Genomic DNA, 16705 nt, shown 5'->3' on the forward strand with positions numbered 1-16705 from the left:
AGAGCAAGCAGATGACACTGGTTATAAACCGTTTCCAACTCTACTCATCTAGTCTTTCCCACCATCTAAGTCGAGGAGGGCCACTGAAGGAAGCCACATGTAAACAGGTCTTCTGTACTGGTGACGAGCAAAAACTACGTGAGAGCCATCAAAAGCCATCTGACTTGCTTTCCTAGGCAATCCACCCCAAACACGAGACAGTGACCAGATCTCAGGACTGTGTTCATGGGGGTCTGTAGTTCTAGTTTTAATTTTGTGGTGGGGGGGTGTGTGTGGATGAAATAGTAGAAAGACAAACAGTATCAGCAGAGGGCAATCTTAAAGCACCTTTAAAATCTGGACGCTTTCCCACAATTTAACCCATTAATTCTCAAACTTTACTGTTGGAAAGAATCCCCTGATGAGATTGTTAAATTCGCAGGCTCCCCAGACTGCATGTTTCAGGTGAGCCCTCCAGGTGATTCTATGCACATTGGTTAGCCATCTGGTTTGAGAAACACTGTTTAAATTGCATTGAAACGATTCACACCCCCTTAAACACAAGATAAAAGTAAACTTAAGGAATCTGCTGACAGTCACTGTGCTTTTGTCAGCTTGCAGGGACCAATGCAGGGAGGCAGGCAGGAAAGAGCCTCCGATTCCTAACATACGGGTCTAGAGGAGCCCGAACAACCTGTCAGGTGCTGTTCAGGAAGTAAATGAAATTGAATAATAAAGTTGATTTTAGGTCACAGAGCGGCCTCCAAATGACTAACAGGCCAACCTCCTCCATCCCAGTTTAATGAACTTTCTTGAGCCGATGCCAGATGGGAAGCTGCCGTTCACACAGAACATGGGGTAACTGTGGGTCTTGACTTGTGAAGACACAGTGAATAAAACATCTATAAAAACCTTTATTAACCATAGAGCACTACATCCAAATCATTTCAGTACATCACGGACAACACGTAGAAATAGTCACATTGATTCCAAGGTTCCCATTATCTGCGAAAAGATGTGCTATGGCTGTGTCGAACACCAGGCAGTCGCTGTTCATGATGGCCGAGGACACGCCGTCGTGGATGGACCGGGGCGTGGCCTCCCAGGTCAGTCTCCTCCGGTTCCCGTTCAATTCCAGTCTGTAGGCGAAGTTCTCAGCCTGCTTGCGGGTGCCGATGAGCAGAACGATGGCGAAGAACTGCTGGTGGCCCTCGTACTTCTCTTGTTTCTCCAGCACCAGCATGAAGTGATGGCCAAAACACGACTGCATCATCACCCAGTCCACAGCCCCCGGCAGGTTAATGTCTGTGGCCAGGAAGACGATGTCTTCTCCCTGAAGGGTGGTGATGCTCTTGTGGGCGTGCATGAGATGGGACATCACGGCTTCCAGGGACCCCTGCCACTTGCAGGAAGCACCGGGACAAGGGCAAGAGTAGGGGCGGTATTCACAGATGTCTTCGTGCTCCGGCTTCTCCGTGTGGTGTAGGGTCAGGGAACAGCCCGTGGTGGCGTACTGCGGGGACAGAAAGAGTCAGAGTGAGACATCGGGCCTCCTCAACCTCTATGGGGCCAAACCTCCAAGAGCCTTCACCCGCTCAGGTTTCCAAGACTTAAACTGCATTCTTATTTCAACTACTTTTGCTCACGAGGAGTTAAACCTCGAAGACTTCAGAGTCTCAGTGCCTATTCATCCTCAGTACTGCCGTGCATAAAATCAGGGGCACATCCCGAACCAGGAATGAACTGCATTCCTGCCCCTGTTCCAACACTTAAAAACATGAGAACTCAAGTGCTCTTACTATAAATGTCTCAAACGAAATTGTGAAGCCAGCCCTAGAAAATCTGGCCTTTTCCTTATTTTCTGTGAATTTAAAGAATTTTTGAAAAGAATTTAGAATTGCTTAGGGGTAGGATAAGGAATATATGTTATCTCCAGACTAGTTTTCCCCTACAGACAATTTTGCAGAGAGTATAATTCCCCTCCATTGTCCCTGTCCACTTCTTCCTGGCTCAAATTGTGACCGGCAGGCAGCCTGTGGGAAGGCTGCCCTGTGGTTCCCTGCGCTTGCTGCTGGAGTGACCAGCCCAGGGCAGAAGAGAGCCTGCTGGACTTTCCCCAGACCCCTTCCTCAAGTCCACGTGCACTGCACATCTCTTCATGACCCGGTGGGTCAGGTCCTCGTGACAGGCCCGGTAAGAAGGGGAACTAAAGTGGGTCCTGGAGTGGCCGCTCGTCCTAGATGAGTTTTCTGACAGCCTCTCCCTCCAACGCTGCCTTAATAGGGTAGGAACAAAACCTTTTTCTCCCTGCACTCAGGATGACATTCCTGATGGATAAGTCACATCCATCACGAGACAAGACCACGCCAAAAGGAATTAGATTTCTATACCCAACCTTCATAAGAATGACCATGTTAATTCCCAGATACCGGATGGAGAATCAGCTCACAAGTAGACACTTGCCCAGAGTACTACGCTGTTGTTTTGTCAAGGATGAGGAAACCTGAATGGACTTTTCAGGGGAAACCAGAAGTTAGCTTCATCCCCCTCGAGCCCAGGGTGGCAGGTATGCCATCTGGGTTCCCCCACTTGGATTCCCCTGCCCCCTGTTGAGACATGAAGACACCAGATGAGTGAAGGGCCACGTCATTTTTCTTCTTTTTTTTTTTTGGCCATGCCAGGCAGCTTGCAGGATCTTAGTTCCCCAACCAGGGACTGAACCCAGGACCACATCAGTGAAAGAGCCAAGTCCTAGCCACTGGACGGCCAGGTTAGTGCCCCATGTCATTTTTCTAAGATGCTATGTCCAATGCTAAAAACACAAAACCAAACCCCACAGCTGTTTTTGCTTCTCCCTACCCTGCTTTAGGGAATAAACCCCTTATAAACTTTAAATAGGTCACATTCTCATCTTTACAGCTGAATTCATCACTAGCAATAAGCAGACACTGAGCATCTTCTCCTTACAAGACCCTAAGCTGTAGTCACTGAGTGGATACTGAGCAGAGAAGGCAGCTACCACCCTTAGGGAGATGAGTCTCCCCTAATACGGAAGAAGAGGGTGGCTTAAACAGAGAGATGCAGCTCCTTCCTCCTCTGTACCTAAAGTGAATTATAACGGTCTTCAGTAGAAATTGGCAGAAGTAGTTGACCGGTTACTTACTTTGCCCGTAGGAATTGTGTGTTCATCTTTTAAAACCACAGACTAGGGCTTCCCTGGTGGCGCAGTGGTTGAGAGTCCGCCTGCTGATGCAGGGGACACGGGTTCGTGCCCCGGTCCGGGAAGATCCCACATGCCGTGGAGCGGCTGGGCCCGTGAGCCATGGCCGCTGAGCCTGCGCATCCGGAGCCTGTGCTCCGCAACGGGAGAGGCCACAACAGTGAGAGGCCCGTGTACCGCAAAAAACAAAACAAAACCAAAAACCACAGACTAATTTTAAAAGCACAGGTATAAGAAACTTAATCAGGAGAAACAAATTTATTTATCCATATATATTTATAGTTTGTGTTCCTAATAGTGTAAGGCCCTAAAAGACACACCTCTATTAACTGTGTTTTAAATCTAGGGTGAGGCTCGGAATACAGAGCCTTCTGATGGTTTTCTGTGAGTGATGGGTGAGGCGCTTCTGCCGGGTGTTTAAAAACACACATCCACACAATAAAAATAGCAAGAATTGGCCCAGAGCCTGGCAGATTCCCTGGCTGAAACAAGCCCTCAATATTTGGTTCTGAAGACCTTTCAGCATTGGCTGTTTACCACAGCTGCCTAGGAATAATTCCAGGAATGAGATGAACTCTGGCACAGAGTGTACAGCAAAGTACCACCTGCCCCTCTTCCCCAGCCCAAAGCCCCAAACCACTCCAGGTTCACGAAGTCAAACGTACAACAAATATCTATCACCTAGCAATCATTTTAGAACTTTTCCTTGCGTCACTCAAGTAGGAATATTTATATTCTGAATTATTGGTTTGCCTTACAAGTCACACACTCTTCCTTCGACCCAAATACAGAGAACAGGGGACCTCCCCAGATTACACGAATAGATCAGGCGTTACTTAGCATCTGTGTGGACAGTGACCTTATGAGAAAAGATCTTGCTACGGCCTCTATTAACTTAAATAAATACAATTTTAAAGTGTTAATGTGCTTACTCTGCTTTTCGTAAACAAGCTGAACGTTAATGCCGATCTATTCCTTCTCTTTTCCATCATGGGTGAGGGTGTGTCTTCATGACCACTGGCACCACTGTTAGGACGACTAGATTAGAGGTGATCTCTCAAAAGGAAAGATCTAAACTTTCAACGTGTGTGCACTCACACGCACACGTACATACTTGTGCCACACTTCATACTTGTGACAGTCTCGCCATTGTTCTGGAATGACGTTCTTGTCACCTGCATTAGGGGCACTCCTCCAGGGATCAGAGGGCAGGCTTCAGGGTCTGTGAATTCCCCGAGACTGTCTATAAAATGGTCTAGGTGCCACTGAGGAGCAAACCCAAACGGCACTGGTCCCTGGGCTTGTGTTTTCTCGACAAGCTCCAAGGATTTCTAAGGGCTGCCAACCTCTGTGGCGCAGATCCCGCCCCCTGTGGTGTTTGCTGTCAGAGGGGCCACATCATGCAACAATAAACAGCTCAAATACATCAGAAAAACGGGTAACTATGCAAAGGAAGACGGGGTGGGGGGCGGTGATAGGTGATTTCAAAGTGGGGAGAGGCTGAGGAAGAGGGCGGATGGGAAGCCTCACTGTGGATGAAGCGGACTGTGGATGGTGCAGGTCCATCCAGTTCTAGCAGAGGGTTAGTGGAGCAAACAGTGGGGATAAAACCTAAATGAGGAGGAGGGCCCAGGCTCCGTCAGGGACATCACTGACAGTTTAGTTTATTTTCCGGGTTTCTCTACAGCAGCACTATTGACAAAGAGCAGATACGTCTGGGTTTGGGGGGCTGTGCACTGGAGGATGTTTAGCAGCATCCCTGGCCTCTGCCCACTAGATGCCAGAGCATCTCCCCACCCACCACGTTCTGACAACCAGAAATGTCACCAGGCCTGGCCAAACGTCTCCTGGGCGGCAAAATTACCCCAGTTGAGAGCCACTGATCTTCAATGAGTGACAGAGCCCGGCGGGGCAGCCACACTCGCAGCCGCGAGGAGGGGCCACACCAGGAAGCGGGTGGGGCTGGTCACCGGCCCAGCCGGCGGGCGCTACCCAGGGCAGCTCAGGAACGCCAGCTCTGACGCACGACTAGACCTTGATGGCTTGTGCAGCGTGGAGGGAGCCTGGGGCGCTGGTTCCACCCGTTTCACAGACTGACTGACTCATCCTGGCCACGTCGGCACTGGTGGCCACACCAGGGTCAGAGCCCTGTGTTTCCGGGTCCTCTGCTGCTCTTTTTCGGCACACGACAGCTTAGGAGTCAGACAGTCTAAGAACCACTCTCGAGAAAAAGACAATTTCCATCTGCCTTGATGCCCCGTACCCTCCACGGAACACACACACAACACCCAGCGTCCACAGATACACTGCTTCTGGAAGCAGGTTCGAATACGAACTTCTTCCTTGGGTGGCAAGGAGAAAAAACAGCCCTGAAAGCAGCCCACCCTAAGGAATGAGGTGGCGGTACCTCACAAACAAGTAACCAGTAATTAGGCCCTCCCAGCCTTCCCTGGCCTCTGGCAAGAAAGTCCTGAGGCTTCCCTTCTCTCAGTCTGGCTGGGGCCTGCCCACCCAAGGGGAGGGTTCAAAGGATGCCCGCTTTCCTTGAGACGCCCGCTTCTTCACTGCACACTCTTGTTCCTGAGATAAAGCACCTGGGCTGCTTCGCAGAGGGCTGTCTGCAGCCTGGGACACATCCACGGTTATAAATGAGATTTCTCCACCGGCAAGTATCTGCTCGTCTCTTCCGGGGCTGAGTGGGATGTGCTTTAAGTGAACCTCTTTAACGGGAGGTTAGGGTAGACACGGACACACACAGGAGCCCAAAGCTAAAGAAGAATGTGTGTGGCATGGGGGAGACGGCCCAGCAGAGTGAGAAACAAAGCGATGTTGAAATAACATTTCTGACTTCTCTTTTAGAAACTCTGCACGTTCCGATGGCTCAAGAGTCTTGTGCAAACACGTTCTGCCATGAAAAGGGCAACATGTGACCCGGTGCCTCATTCTGATGTCTTTGCAGAGAGCAGTAAATAGTGCCAATTGTTTTCTGGACGTGGGGTTAGAAGGTTGTTTTACTTAGGCTGGAATTTAGACAAGGTTTTTTTCCCTTTTTGGCATACAGACACCTTGACACCCAAATACACACGACGAGGTGTGTCAGAAACGTAGTCAAACACTAGACACCTGTTATTTACCTAAGAAACGCAGGTATATTATATTTATGGAATGGGTATATAAACAGAATTCTTAGCTTGCATGCCAGTTAAGGTCATGGATCCTGTAAGTCTTCTCACCTATTTAATCAAATCTGAGTCCATGAGATTCAAGAACGATTTGCTGGACTCCCACAGTCAACAGTCTGTGACCCTGGAGGCGCCGTGCACAGAAGCAGGTCCCTCCTGGGGACTGTGAGGTAACCGCCTCGCCTCCCCTGCTTACCTCCTAGGAAACGGTGAAATGTATTCGCAGTGTCTGCCAGCGCCTCAAACGAGAATGGCTCAAGAGAAACAAAGTACAACATATATTGTGCTGCTGATGCTTATAAACTTTTGAATTAAATCCAAGAAACGACCTTGTCTTGGAGTAAGCGTAAGCAAAAGCAAAGTGCACTTTCTTTCCATCTAAATAAGCCGTCGTCATCACAGAATGCACACTGACAGCCAAATGCAATGTCTGACCCTGGACTGGGAAACCAAAATTGCTACAAAGGGCATTGCTGGGGCAACCACTGAAATTTGAATATGGACTATAGATTAGATAAGAATATCCACTGCATATCACATTATCACCTTATTTACATAAACTATTTGTGCCAGGGGTGGTGGTGGGGTGTTTATAGCTTTTCTGAAACCTCACATAGATGGGGAGACACGATGCTTTTGTCGTTTTGATGGCTATATGTCCCTCTTGCTTAAAATGTGTTTACAACCACTGGTGGAGTGGGTGTGATTAGAACTCAAGTACCCAGTGTCCTGTGTAACCTTGGATTGAGCCTACCTACCTACCAAGTCACCTCTGAGTGGGTCCATAAAGCTACCTACTACTCAGCCCTTAGCTGTTATTACCAGTGGAGAATTTCAGACGTGGGCAACAGGAGAAAGTGACATCTCTTCTTTATTATAATAATCATACTCACCCTGCATCTGTCTTGTCTAGCATCCTTCCTCTAAGAACTTCATCGGATTTTCACTTAACTCAAACGGTATATTCCTCACCTCTGCTATGAGGTAGTGCAAAGACATAACTATCTACCCATAGTGCAGTAACAGTTTCACAGAGAAGACAGTGTCACTCAGTACTTGAGCTGTCAAACAGCGGTGAGGCGAAGAAAATACTGACATTTAACTTTATAAAACTTTCTTCTGGAGAAGGCAATGCTAATTCACATCTTAGGCTCAAAAATTCCTCCTTTTTGCCTACGAAAAAGTCAACGAGCCTTATGGGGCAGAGTTTTCTTACTGAAGGTGACTTGATGGAAGAGTCTGGCATCTTATTATTGCAGTCATCTGAGAACATCCTCTCTTGGGGAGGGGTGTGTGTGCGTTTGGCCTTACAAAGACTCCTTGGACTGGCAGGGGGTTCTTTTTAATCTTGGAAATGTTAAACAAAAGTTGACTTTTGACCAAATATACCTCTCATCTGACCATAGCTCGAGCTAGCAGGCAACCTCACAGTGGCTTGGAGAACCAGTTTCGTAAGGTCCCTTCAGAGTCTCTGTTCAAGCAAACAAAAGCACCGTAAAGGAGGAGCTGGAGTGAGAGGCGTTATGGGCCTTGTCCAGACTTTCTCAGTACACCCTTCCCGCCAAGCTCCCACCTGCATGATCACGTTCACTGCCCTGCCCACCCTTCAAACGGCGCCACGATCCCTCTGGACGTTTTTCTCAGTGAATGCAACTGAATTCACAAGAAGGCTGAAGTGGCAGGGTTGCCAGATGTAGCAAATACAGATACACGCAGCTCAGTACGTTACAGACAATATTTGGGTTATACTTATATCAAAAAATTATTTGAAACTCAAATTTAACTGGGCATTCTGTATGCCCAGTTAAATAAAAGGCCCCTTCTGGTGCCACTACTGCCATCCCTCCAAAAGCCACTACGTGAGGCTGGGATCCCTGTTCCTCAGCTGGTGGAGTTGGTAGCAGAAAGGGCAGGAGGTTATGTGTAATTATAAGGCACATTCTGGAGTTTCTGCTCCCCAAACAAACAAACTTTGGGCAGATCTCTTAGGGGGGATGCTAACTGTGTCCTACTTCCTTTACAAAGTAATTAGGAGGATAACATGAGATAATGCACCTGGCTCGGACCAGGTAAACAACATTTTCTACAAGCACTGGCCTTCCATACAGCCCCATCAGGATCTTCCATCCCTTCCTTCTCTGTGGGCATGCTGCTACTCATCCTTTTTATTTTAATTTTTAAAAACATTTTAATTTATTTTTGGCTGCGTTGGGTCTTCGTTGCTGCGCGCGGGCTTTCTCTAGTTGCGGTGAGCGGGGGCTACTCTTCGTTGCGGTACTCAGGCTTCTCATTGCGGCGGCTTCTCTTGTTGCACAGCACTGGCTCTAGGTGCACGGGCTTCAGTAGTTGTGGCACATGGGCTCAGTAGTTGTGGCGCACAGGCTTAGTTGCTCCCCGGCATGTGGGATCTTCCCGGACCAGGGCTCGAACCCATGTCCCCTGCATTGGCAGGCAGATTCTTAACCACTGCGCCAGCAGGGAAGTCCTGCTCATCCTTTTTAATGCAGCTCCAACACCACCACTGAGGGAGGCCTCCAGACTCCTCTGCTCCTACTACTTCAGAAGGGCTCTGTTGGCACATCTATCTCCAGAGTTAGACTCAGAGTTTCAGAAGGATGGGGTGGGAGGGGTGGGGCGATGGCTGGCTAGGCAGATGGTTTGTAGGAAGAGAGGGCTTGGGGCTGCAGGGGATTCCAAGGCAGGGGTGGGTCTGATGAAAAGTCAGTGGGTCATCAGGAGGGGCCAACTCTCGCCTGATGTTACATGAGGGAGAAAAAGCAGGCAGCAGCATTAAAAAAAGCAAAAGGATAACACCCATTGCTGGTGACGCTGGAGAGAAGTGGGCACTTGATTGTAAATGATTCTACGTGAGAAGGCAATTTGGCTGTATGAGCAATAGCTTCTGATTTCTGCACCTACCCTTTGGCCCTATCATTCAACATCTAGGAATTTATCATTAGGAAATAATTATTTTCTTATGCACAGGGCTTCAGTTATAGCAGTACTTTTCTTTCTTTTCTTTTTTAAACACAGTAAGAAAACAGAATGATTTAAATGACCACAAACTGGAGTTTGATTAAATAACTGATACATTCATATCAACATTACATTCCATAACATTCCAGAGTTATGGAACTGCAATGCTATGCAGCCATTAAACAGGATCTTAAGGAATATTTATCAGTGTGGAAAAGCAGTCACAATGTGTTAGATGAAAAACCAGGTTATGAAATAGTATGTGGATTTCCCACCTGACTTGTTTTTCGTTGTTTGTTTGTATATTTTGATGTAGCGGTAAGTTTGCAAGGACCTATGCAAAAATGGTGCAGTGGCTATTCTAGGTGGTGGGGATTACGGAAAATAATATCAAATTGAAATCTCCCATATGTCCTACATTAAAAATAATGATCATGGGCTTCCCTGGTGGCGCAGTGGTTGAGAGTCCGCCTGCCGATGCAGGGGACGCGGGTTCGTGCCCCGGTCCGGGAAGATCCCACATGCCGTGGAGTGGCTGGGCCCGTGAGCCATGGCCGCTGAGCCTGCGCGTCCGGAGCCTGTGCTCCGCAACGGGAGTGGCCTCAACAGTGAGAGGCCCGCGTACCGCAAAAAGAAAAAAAGAAAAAAAAACCCAAAAAAACCAACCAGAGTAAGAGGTAGCCTGGGGAAGAAGGAGTGAGCCAAAGACACTACCTTTATTGATTGAAAGTTATAAAACAGGGCCCGGGTCCACACATTTAACACAGGTTACCTTCCGTCCATCTCGACACTGTCTGTGGCTGAAAACTGGGAAGGGGATAACCTTTTACTCACAGACACTGTACAGTGTAAAATTCATTACAATAAAGCCTTTACCCAACTGGAAATGAGAATGACAGCTTCCCAATTTTTAAGAAACGAATGGAGAAAGATGCACACGTGGGGCAAAGTTGATGAAATTCTGCTAGGGTATTTTCTGTATCTCTCACAAGCATCAGAAAGTACACTCAGGTTTAATATAAAAACACATTTGCGGACTTCCCTGGTGGTTGAGAGTCTGCCTGCCAGTGCAGGGGACACGGGTTCGAGCCCTGGTCTGGGAGGATCCCACATGCCGCGGAGCAACTGGGCCCGTGAGCCACAACTACTGAGCCTGCGCGTCTGGAGCCTGTGCTCCGCAACAAGAGAGGCCGCGACAGTGAGAGGCGCACCGCGATGAAGAGTGGCCCCCGCTCGCCACAACTAGAGAAAGCCCTCGCACAGAAACGAAGACCCAACACAGCCAAAAATAAATTTATTTTTTTTTTAAAAAGTAAAATAAAATAATTTTTAAAAAAATTTAAAAAGAACCCCAAAAAACCACATTTGCTCAGGAAGCCTTTCTGTGTGACTCACCAGCAACACACAATGGCTCTGAAGGCTGGTGTTCACTCTGGCAAATGTGTACCGACTATGTGCCCCTTTCAAGGAGTGAGGAGGACCTTACGGGTGGGAATGAGAAATGTCACAGTTCACAAATTTCATCAGATGTACAAGTCTGGCTCTTAAGACATTTTACACTGAGGTCTTACTGTAGTCATTTGTATACAGCACTTTATATGCGGCTTCAAAAAAAAAGGGCAACTCTAATCCATTCCTAGGCTGGGGACTTTATACGTCAGACCTGCTGTACCTTTTGGCTCTGCTTGTACTAAAGATCACCTTTAAGTAACAATGATTTAGTCTAGTTCCAGGCGGTGGCGACCTGTGAAAAATCTTTGGCCAACTCTGTGTAGAATCAGCATTAAACTTTGGTACTCTTTCCTAGTTGGGGCTTCTGTTCTTGATTTTATATTCAAAAGCTGTCAACTTTGTTCTTGAAAATCTTGAGCCTCACCAGAAATGCACTTGGACCCCAGTGCCTGCCAGCACAGGCTTTTAGGAGGCAACCTGGTCAACTTCAGCCAGGAGTGAGGACAGCAGGGGCGATTTCCAAAGTAAAGGATTTTGTCTTAGGGGAATTACTAAGGCTCAGAAGAGATCTTTGAAATTGTTTTGGCAAATCAGCTTATATCCTCAGAATTTTAGGTGACTGATCACCCATCACCTAGCAACCACTGTGATCCCACCCATCTTCCATCTGATTTGGTGAAGCAGAAGCCCTCTCCAGCACTTCTGATCTGAGAGCGCCCACCAGCTAGGGGTTATCTCCGTTCTTTTAAACTGATGAACAAAAAGGTTCAAGGAAGTAGTGACTGGACTGAGGTCACAGAAAGCCAGGATGAGAACCCAGTCCTGTCTCCTGCGTAGTGCCCTTTTCCCTTGGACAGCTCGCTAGATTCCCAAATTTTAGGGCAAAAAAAGATCCTTGGTATAATCATTTAGTTCAACTCCTTCTCCTAAAGGCACTCAGGTGCCTTGTACAAAGTCAAACATCTAGTCAATGGGACAACAGTTCAGGTCTCCCAAAGGCCAGAAGGTTGGCATTCTCTCTGGGCAAAACAAAGATGAAAAGGGAATAAGCTGTAACAGTTGGGGCCTATCAGAGTTTCAAAGTTCACGCATGCTCAGATTTAAATGAGAACTTCCAGGCTCAATGGATGCTTTCTAGAAGAGAACCAGGTCAGAGGTTGCACACTGGCAGCTGGAATTTGGTCTGCGGACGTGGTTGGTTGGGCCTGCAAGTACTGGCTTTACATTTGAATTTGGCCAATGTTAAAAAAAAAAAAAAATTGAGATTTAAAAAAAAATTTATTTATTTATGGCTGTGTTGGGTCTTCGTTGCTGAGTGCAGGCTTTCTCTAGTTGCGGCGAGCGGGGGCTATTCTTCGTTGCAGTGTGCGGGCTTCTCATTGTGGTGGCTTCTCTTGCTGCGGAGCATGGGCTCTAGGCGCGCGGGCTTCAGTAGTTGTGGCACACGGGCTCAGTAGTGGTGACTCGCGGGCTCTAGCACGCAGGCTCTGTAGTTGTGGCGCACGGGCTTAGTTGCTCCGCGGCATGTGGGATCTTCCCAGACCAGGGCTCGAACCCGTGTCGCCTGCATCGGCAGGCGGATTCTTAACCACTGCGCCACCAGGGAAGCCCAAATTGAGATATGTAACATTCAAAAAATCCAGATTTCTGGCTTTTCTTGAAAAAATCCAAAGGTCTGGCATGGCTGCATCCACATTCCCATCCCTGCCAACCAGCCAGACTCAGGCAAAAGTTGCCCTCTTTGAAGGTGGCGTGTGTGGTCCAACTCCCAACCACCCCCGCTGCCCCTGACGTCACCCGAACCTGAGGTCACGCGTCAGATGCCTCTGTCCCTCGCATTACCTGTCCCTGCTGGTATTTACAATTTGTCCCTACCTGACTAGGTGAGTCCACACTGAGGAGCTTTTAACTTTCAGCTGGATTATCTAATTTGACTTTTTTTTTTGAGCGACACTAACAACACTGTCACAATCCAACTGCAGGGAAGACTTAATCTGACAGAGGCTTTCCAGTTCCGTAATTATTTGGTGATAATGCTGCTAGAAACTTTCAGAGCAGCCAAAGAAAAAGTGGAAAGAAAACGTCTCACAGTGTAAGTGGGCTGAGATGGTTGAGCATTTCCCACGGCTGCGAAGAGAAATACTTGGCTGATATTAAAATACACTGTTGAGTGGGGGGCACCGATGTGTCAACCTTCACTTCTCCCCCTACACCCACGCTCCCCGGAGGTGGCGGTGGGTTTGAGATAAGGGGATAGGATGCCTAAACTTCTCAGGTGTGGCACAGGCCATAGAATGGACTAAAAATACCACAGGTGGCAGACAGCCATACTCTGATAGAGATCCTTTTTTTAAAAGGAGACCTGAGCTAATAGCGCATATGGTGCCCTCTATCAAAGGTGCTGGCAGGACTCTAGCCTTTAATTATGTGACCCCACGCCTACATAAGGAAGCTATTTGGCAACTCATCCATTTTGGGGGCGACTGAAGCACAAGCAGTTCAGAGCTGGGTTGAAATCCCCCCAAATATTAGGTTTGTCGGCGGTTCCCTCCCTCCTCTCCCTGCCACCCCGCCGGATCTTCTCACCCAACAAGCCCTACAACATTCCTGCCAATGAATTTTCGAGTCAGCATCTATGTTGTCTCATCTGGATGTGTCCATCTGGTGAACTCATCTAGTCGGGTGATTTTGTTACTGGTGTCAACCTCAAGTTATGCTTTGGAGCCTTGGAGTATAAGCTCAGATTCCAAATCCCTACATAGTGAGTAGTACAAAGGATGTGTGCCTTCCGAATATAGGTTTATGGGCTGGTCCACTGTGTGATCTCGACAAGTCACTTAACACTTAACCTCTCTATAGGCGCTTGTTTCCTCACCTGCGAAAAAGAAAAGCAAACTCATAAAAGATGACCCGCGCAAAGGAGCTGGCACGCAAAGGGCATCCAACAAGCATTCCACAGAGCCTCCCTTCTTTTCATGGAATTCTGGAAGCTACAGGTCCTCAGAAGTTGAACAGTCCAATCTCCTCATTACAGATGAGGACATCAAGTCCTCCAGAGGTGGTCTCGCAGGCAAACAATGGCAGTGCTAGGCAACTCCTGAGACCTGGCTTCTGGTGTTTTACCCAACATCCGTTTTCTCCCATGAGCCAGCCCATGAGAGAAACTCAGAGCAGGTAGGAACAAGTGACAAGGCAGTCCCTATGATTTGCAGGGGCAAGTGTGAAGCATAGGGCTTGCTAGGCAGACCTAGTTTGCTGAAGTTTGCCACAGGCCTCACCATTCCCTATTGCTCTCGGCCTCCCCAACAAACATTATCGCAGTTGCTTGCTGAGCCTCTGTATCCAGCCAAGTTTGGTTGATCCAAACTAGCTGGCTGAGCTGCCCTGTCGACAGTCTGGATTACTGATCACCCAGAGTTGAGGCATGCACACTCCAGCTCTACAAATCTCACACATATGCATTCGCACAAAAGTGAGCCCCCAGGCCACTTTCTAAGCTCGGTTCCTGGTCTGCAGGGTGATGGCTGACCCTGTCTCATTTCAGCTTGCAAAGCGATGGCTTTGTCCAAGTGCAGTCTTACAGAATGGGAACTTTAAAAATCACTGACATGTACAGAAACGCTGGATACCCTTGATTCCCAAGAGGACTCTTCTTCAAGAGAGACTTCACACTAGGAAAGCACACATGCTTCAACAGGAACCAGAATCTTGGATCCTGAAAGTGAAACTTCATACTTCAGACAGCATGTTGTAACTGTCCCTTTCCCTTTCTCTAGAGAGCAACATAATGCTTTTATGATACTGCTTTTTAAAAATAAATTAGGGATAGCTGACTGATGTCCAATGCTCATTTGTGACCTGCAATTCATCTAAAATAATTTCTTTTATCAGCCACTGAAGGTTTGGGGGAAAGTGAAAGGCTGAGAAGACGGCTCCCCAGAAACCCTGTGGGGCATCTACCACCTCCTCATCCAGGCCCCACAAAATATCTCAAACCTCAAATATCCACTCTTACGTCACCTATCGCCAAACCTTCTCTTGATCACTAGGCTGCCACCTTCTTCATGACCCTAAGAAAATTTTGGAACTATTTTGTCTAAATTTTATAACAACCTACTACTGGGCTGGGTGAATTAGTAAGCATTACATGAGGAGTAGTTGAAAGCGGAGTCATTTATTAAGGTTGACTGAAAACCCATAGCCCAGACACGGCTTCAAACCCTTATTTGAATATGCTATTTTAAACCTGATTTGTGGTAGGGCACAGACCAAATTAAATCACTCATTTTACTGACTTGAGTCCCAAGCTTCAATTCTCTGGTGGACTATTTTTAATTTAAAAATAAGCTCTTGCCCTATAAAAGTAAGCAGCAGCAAGGAGAAACGCAAGACAGCCTAAATGGCCCAAGAGACAGTAGTTACTTTTACAAAAAAACACAGAAGTATTAATGACATTATTTCTAAGTTCAGAGAGTGAACTTTATGGTAAAATTCTAGGTTATAATAAGGTAACATAGAGAGGTATGTCTCTGAAACTGCTCCTGAAGATTTTTAAATGACAGATGTAGGTAAACAGATGCTACAATATGACCACACAATGCAATATTAGGCGGTCATTTAAAATACAAGGAGGTAGAGCTAGGTTGCAGACATAGAAAAATACGTGTGATGAAACGAATTTAAGACAGCAAGTTGCAGAAGCCATTTTTGGAGAAAAACTTATGTGTGCATATATAAACCTTTCTGACACTGACATCTACGATTCTATATTCAGCTGCGGAAGAGCACATGTATATATGGTTAGAAAAAACCCTATGCAGATGCATACTAAACCTAACATTGGTGGGAAAGGAGGTGCGACAACTTGCTCTTCCACCTGACTTCTTGTCTCAGTGATGTGCTTTTTTTGGCAAGATCATCGATAATTTTTTAACTAAATAAAAAATAAAGTGATGGGCTTTAAAGAACTGTAACAACAGCTCCTGCGTGCCCTTCCTGTTAAATTCCCATCAACTCTTGCTTTCACCCCACTTAGTGAAAAAACACAACTCCCCAGTTCTTGGAAGCCTGGGAGAGGGAAAGGCGTGGCTTACAGGGTTCTCTTGTTGCTGGAGGAAAACAGGCTGTAGGCACCCTTTTTTTAGCTACCCTCCCGAGGGCTCCCACGTGTCAGGGGTGCGCTGAAAGCAGGCGCGGGGTGCAGGAGGAATACAGTAGCAATTCTTCCAAGCCCAGCGCTGGTAAAGGGTGCGTTTGGTTCGCCCTTCCCCCCCCCCTCAATCCCCCAAAGATAGTCAGCTTCCCGGTCCAAGTTTTACTTGGGCGGCCCAGCTCTACCCAGCCTCAGTACACGTCTGCAGAGTACGCAGGCTCCGGGTGGGGAGAGCGTGAAGCGTTCTAACAACGATCGCGTGCCAATTAGGCTGGGGTCAGTGATCGGGCAGCTGTCAGCCCAGAGCTACTCTCAAAGTGGACAGGTGGGCATGGGGGAGCGTAGACAAGGTGTAAACATTTTTTTTTTTTTTTTAATAAGAGAGATGCCACCTGCCTCTCAGCGCCTGAGAGTGGGCTGGAGGACACAGGAGTTCCGGGACGTCGCCGGGTGGAGGTGCGCGGCTGGCACCTGGGCTTACCTTGCAGGGAAACAGGACTGCAGAGGCCACCTTCTCCATAGCCAGGTTCCTGATGCTGGGCGTCAGGGCGCCCCTGCACGTCGGGCAGCAGCTCAACTTCTGGCGGCATTGGTTACACACCAAGTGCCCGGCCTGGCACTGCAGGATGGGGGGCAGGACATAGTCAAAGCAGACCGGGCACTCGAAGAGCGAGGTCAGCTCGTGGTGCTGCGGGGACACCGGGCCAGCCCCGCCGCCGCCGGGGCCCGAGATCACAGCCGCCG

At 47.9% G+C, this 16705-nt stretch overlaps 1 protein-coding gene across 1 annotated transcript; it reads right to left on the reverse strand.

Annotated features, from left to right (window-relative positions):
- Positions 1-245: 245 nt before the first annotated feature.
- Positions 246-16699, reverse strand: SIAH2 (siah E3 ubiquitin protein ligase 2). Its single transcript, XM_024769106.1, has 2 exons — positions 16443-16699; positions 246-1492 (listed from the first exon to the last, which is right to left on the reverse strand). Exons 1-2 carry the CDS (start codon positions 16479-16481, stop codon positions 935-937), a joined length of 597 nt encoding a protein of 198 aa, XP_024624874.1. The 5' UTR covers positions 16482-16699; the 3' UTR covers positions 246-934.
- Positions 16700-16705: the final 6 nt, after the last annotated feature.

This window comes from Neophocaena asiaeorientalis, unplaced genomic scaffold, assembly GCF_003031525.2.
Source record: "Neophocaena asiaeorientalis asiaeorientalis breed wild unplaced genomic scaffold, Neophocaena_asiaeorientalis_V1.1 scaffold118, whole genome shotgun sequence".
In the NCBI taxonomy this organism is placed as follows: Eukaryota; Metazoa; Chordata; class Mammalia; order Artiodactyla; family Phocoenidae; genus Neophocaena; species Neophocaena asiaeorientalis.

Bases quoted from the DNA above. Each gene is read 5' to 3' on its own strand.
- SIAH2 (XM_024769106.1), bottom strand. From the start codon at position 16,481: ATGGAGAAGGTGGCCTCTGCAGTCCTGTTTCCCTGCAAG. The intron at 1,493-16,442 runs GTAAGCCCAGGT...CTGTCCCCGCAG, and splicing joins CAGTCCTGTTTCCCTGCAAG to TACGCCACCACGGGCTGTTC.